The sequence below is a fragment of the Solanum stenotomum genome, chromosome 6, assembly GCF_019186545.1.
Source record: "Solanum stenotomum isolate F172 chromosome 6, ASM1918654v1, whole genome shotgun sequence".
Lineage (NCBI taxonomy): Eukaryota > Viridiplantae > Streptophyta > Magnoliopsida > Solanales > Solanaceae > Solanum > Solanum stenotomum.
Genome location: NC_064287.1, coordinates 53,944,294 through 53,949,791, shown reverse-complemented (window position 1 = coordinate 53,949,791; position 5,498 = coordinate 53,944,294). Strand labels below are relative to the sequence as shown.

The following is a 5,498-nucleotide window of genomic DNA, read 5'->3' as shown; positions in this document are numbered from 1 at the left end:
ATTTATATCTACTAACCATTTATTTCATATGTAAATAAAATCTATATTTCATATCATTACTTTTTAAACCATTTATATCTCATGTAACAATTATTCTCACCAACATACAATTTATTATTACTTCAAATCAATTCATACTTTACCATTTAATTATATTCATCAAATTCATTATTATTGATCAAATGTATTTAACAACCAAATTGACCAACAAATGACTCAATGTAGCAATGTTGGTTCGTCTTCTCGATCATATGATTGAGATATGTAAGTTCAATGTGAGAAGATTGTTCGTACTATGTGAGAGAATTATCCTAAAGACTAGTACACTACAACTTTCAATTTTTTTTTATTGAATTAAAGTTTGATCTATACATGTTGTATTTTTTTAGAATAGCTTTGAGATAGTGTATTATGTGATTTTATATTGAGAAAATGATCAAAAGCCCCCCCAACCTATAGCCGGATTCCCAACTACACACTCATACTTTACGGGGGTCCTATTACCCCCCTGAACATTTTTTTTACTTATTTTCTCACCCTTATTTGCTGACGTGTCCAAGAAGGTGAGACCAACTCCCTTAGGCGCGTAAGAACAGAAAATAAAACGTTAAAAGCTGAAGAAAACTACACATGTGAGTCCAAATCAGCTATATTAAATCTCCAATGGTATAATTTCATCTCTCCCAAAATCAAACTCTCTTTTTCTTCCTTTTTTTCTCAATTCTTCTAATAGTTGACAAATCTCCAACGGTATGTTCCTTCATTCTCTCCCAAATCAGCTTAAAACTTGAATTTACTTGTCAAAGCATTCAATTGTAGTTTCAATTTTGAAAAAGCTTGAAGCTTTAGGGCTTGTAATTTCTCTAATTTCATAGTTATGGTTCAAAAAATTTCTTCAATGGAATGCTATTATACCAAAACCCAGTTATTGCTCTTCATTTTTTTTGTCAATTTCATAACCCTAATCAAACACAATAATCAATATCGTTCAAAATCGCTAGTAAAGAACTAAAAGAACTAGCCTTTAAGTTGAGAAAACTTCGACCCAACAAACGAAAAAAGCTAAACGAATCTTCCCCAACCTTCCCCAAAAAATTTCGATTGGAACGCAATCTCAGATCGAAGAGAATGGGGATGAATTTGGTTAGATCGAAAAAAGGTTAGGGTTTAGAGAAAGAAAGAGGAAAATGAAAAGATTAAAGGAAATTCGTGGGTTCTGGGGTCCAGTCATTATGCGGCAGCGCGTGTAAACAAACATTTAATTATATCTGGTTTATGTGGACACGTCAGCAAATAAGGGTGAGAAAATAAGTTTAAAAAAATGTTCAGGGGGGTAATAGGACCCCTGTAAAGTATGAGTGTGTAGTTGGGAATCCGGCTATAGGTTGGGGGGGCTTTTGATCATTTTCTCAATATTTATGTCAAATGATAAAGAAGCTGGGTATAATAATATAGAAAAAGAAGCTGGGTATAATAATATAGAAAATACCCATATTGCCCCTGGCTAGGGAAGCAGACATATCGACGAACAACTGCTTCCCTAATCTCTTATATATAGTAGTAATATATATGAGTAAATCTTCAACCTACAAACTAAACGAAACACTCCTCTATACACTTTAAAACATGTCAAAATCTCAAACTTCTCTCCAAATTCCTCCCAAGTATTTACAAGAGGATGAACTTAGTGATGAGTGTAAGAAATTGCTCTTAACTCTACCAAAAGAAAGAGGATGGCTTCTATCACATATCTACAATTACCGAGGTCATTCAAGGCGTGATTGCTTGTCAACAACAATTTCAAGCTCAAGATAGTGATATCATCCTTGTTACAACTCCTAAATCAGGAACCACTTGGCTAAAAGCACTTTTATTTGGTTTAGTAAATCGAATAAAACATCCTATTTTTGAACAAAATCACCCTTTACTTATTAAGAACCCTCATGATCTTGTTCCATTCTTGGAACTTAAATTCTATGTTGATGGACAAGTCCCTGATTTCTCATCCTTCACCACACCTAGACTCTTGTCAACTCATTTGCCCTTTGCTTCATTACCAAAATCTGTCCAAGATTCAAAAACCAAACTTGTTTACTTATGTAGGAATCCTAAGGACACTTTCATTTCTATGTGGCATTTTATGAACAACTTAAGATTTCATCATAAAGATACCAATTCCATTGAAGAAATGTTTGATCTTTTTTGTAAGGGGATAAGCGCTTACGGTCCATTTTGGGATCACGTGTTAGATTATTGGAAACAAAGCATAGAAAATCCTAACAAAGTACTTTTCTTGATGTATGAAGAAATTAAAGAACAACCAAAAACGCATCTTAAGCGCTTAGCTGAATTTTTGGAATGTCCATTTTCTATAAAGGAAGAAAATTGTGGAGTTGTAGATGAAATATTGACAATGTGTAGCTTTAAGAATTTGAGCAATTTGGAGGTGAATACAATTGGGAAGTTGTCAACTGGAGAGGAAAATAAAGTGTTCTTTCGTAGAGGAGAAATTGGAGATTGGAAGAATTATTTTACTACAGAGATGAGTGAGAAACTCAACTATGTCATTGAACAAAAATTTCAAGGATCTGGACTAAGATTTTCATACATTTGATTAGGGGTTATTTTATTTGCTTCGAAAAATAATATTGGAGTATATGTATTCGAAAAATAAAGGTTATTTTTTCAAATGATTGCAAAAGGCATATCTTGAAGGATTAGTAAAACAATAGTGCATTTTACCAAATTACTAAATTGATCCTAAATAAATTAATCTAATGATGAGTACAAATCATCTTATATCAAACATCAACCAACTATATCAGCATCTACCTAGTTTTTACACTATTTTATTGCATTTCAATTTTTTTATGGGTAGTTAATTTATTAGTTGGAGTTGTAAAATTTAAAATGGATATATATTTATATATATATATGAACAAGTTAGAGCTTACATGCTAAATGGTGGTTGCAAACACCCTCTTTTATCCGAGCGATTTAAAATCGAACACAAACCGATAATGCAAATAAAAAAAAAGTTATTGGTTTAAATGTTTTTTATTATTATTATTGGATTATCGATTCTTAATAGTTTGAGATTTTTTTTCTTAACGGGTTAATTGATAACCTAATAGTAAATTTAAAAAAATTATATTTATAAAATTCGGTATATAAAATCTTTCAACTTTAAATTTAAATTCATTTTTTTTTTTACAATCGCAAACTTTTGATTATTCTCAAATATGCTAGTGTTATTTTTGAGCAAGATATTTATATCGTGAAATAAGAATCATAAAGTCAGACAAAGCCCTAGGATTGGACTCAAGCTAGCTCAATTATTGCTATCACATGGTTGGTGATTTAGCTCTATATATATTCAATTATTGCTGTCACGTGGCAGGTGATTTAGCTCTCTTCATATACACTAGATATTAGGTGTCTGTGCCAGTACGAGCGTAATATATACTCCCTCCATTTCACAAAGAATGACCTCCTTTTCTTTTTAGTTACTAGTTTAAAAAAGAATGATCTCTTTCCTTTTTTGGTAACATTTTATTTTTAGTTTTCCACGTGGCATGTTTAAGATCACAAGATTAAGGGTAATTTTGTATATTTGACATAACTTTAATTTAGGACCACAAGATTCAAACGTCTTCTTTAATTTCTTAAACTCCGTCCCGAGTCAAACTAGACCATTCTTTTTGAAACGGAGGGAGTATTAATTTTTAATCTCAATTTATGTGATACTTATAAAATTTGGAGAGAACTAATTTTTTGATATGTTTTTTCAAAAATATTTTAAGTTGTTAATTTGTTATGATTTGTAACTTTTTTTTTACGTCATTTTCGAATAATATATGTTACTCCTTTTGTTCCAACTTATATTACACATACGGAATTAGGAGAGTCCACATAATTTCTTATATGTTCTTTTAAGTATTTTCAATTGTTAATTATAGTATGATTTACGTAACTTTCAATAATATATATTGTTCCATCTATTCAAATTCATGTGTCACCGATAGCATTTTAAGAGTCAACTAAATTATTTCTATTTTTTAAAAAAATATTTTAAGTTGTTAATTAATGTGATTTATAATACTTTAACGTCATTTTAATTATAATAGAATATTTTAAGTTGTTAATTATTGTGATTTATATAATTTTTAAACATATCTAATATGTTTAAGAGTAGTGTTTTGTAGCCTCTTATTAGATACTATAAAATTATAAATATTTTAAGTTGTTAATTATAATTATTTATAGTATCTTCAACGTAATCTTCGAATATACGATTAATTAAAAAAGAAAGCAAGCCTCTTATTAGATAGTATAAATATTTTAAGTATTGTAATTTATAGCGTATGTTACGTAATTTTCAAATTTACAATAAAAATTTTAAGTTTTGTTACTTATAATTATTTATAGTATCTTCAACGTAATCTTTGAATATACGATTAATTAAAAAAGACAGTAAGACTCTTAGTAGATAGTATAAATATTTTAAGTTGTTAATTATTGTAATTTATTGCGTATGTTACGTAATTTTCTAATTTACAATAAAATATTTTAAGTTTTGTTACTCATAATTATTTATATTATCTTCAACGTAATCTTTGAATATACGATTAATTAAAAAAGAAAGTAAGACTCTTATTAGATAGTATAAATATTTAAGTGGTTAATTATTGTAATTTATAGAGTATGTTACTTAATTTTTAAATTTATAATAAAATATTTTAAGTTGTTAATTATAATAATTTATAGTATCTTCAATGTAATCTTTGAATATATGATTAATTAAAAAAAGATAAATAAATTAAAATAGAGAGGACAACAACAAAATTTGAACAAATTTAAGTAGGTAACATTTTTGTAATACAATTTATAAATTGCTATTAACATTTGTGAGGCAAGAAATAAAAGAAAGTAATGGAATTGCTAACGTGGGATCCATATCTATTGACAATGAAATAAATGCAAAGCAAAATTGAAAAGGTGGGGTCAATAACTTGTCGATTAATTTTGATTAGTGTTGAGTAGAGCTTTATTCGAGAGAAAGCACTTCCTATCAAATCATCATATATATTTTTTTACTATGCTTATGTTTGTCCCTGCAATTTTTTTCACTTCTATTCAACAAAGAAATTTCAAAACACCATTTAATTATATATCAGATTGATTTTTTGAAATTTTTATTTTATTTTTTGAAGATGAATTTCAAGCTTGAAAAAGTCGCTCTTGCTATTTTTTCTACCTTATAAAATAAGGTATCTAAATTAAATAACTTAATTGTATTTCTCCTTCCATTTCCTTTTTAATTCATTTTTTGAAATGATTGCAAAAGGCATATCTTGAAGGATTAGTGAAACAATAGTGCATTTTAACAAATTACTAAATTGACCCTAAATAAATTAAGCTAATGATTAGTACAAATCATCTTATATCAAACATCAACCAACTATATCAGCATCTGCCTAGTTTTTACACTATTTTAT

At 28.2% G+C, this 5,498-nt stretch overlaps 1 protein-coding gene across 2 annotated transcripts in view; it reads left to right on the top strand.

Annotated features, from left to right (window-relative positions):
* LOC125867431 (cytosolic sulfotransferase 12-like) overlaps positions 1-2,749 on the top strand; it is a 69,748-nt gene extending 66,999 nt beyond the window's left edge. The window contains exon 3 of one of the 2 annotated variants that reach the window (XM_049547934.1): positions 1,776-2,749. In XM_049547934.1, coding sequence (XP_049403891.1) covers positions 1,776-2,614 — 839 coding nt within the window. In that variant the 3' untranslated portion in view covers positions 2,615-2,749. The remainder of the gene's footprint in view (positions 1-1,775) is intronic. The other variant, XM_049547935.1, reaches the window with a different exon arrangement.
* Positions 2,750-5,498: the final 2,749 nt, after the last annotated feature.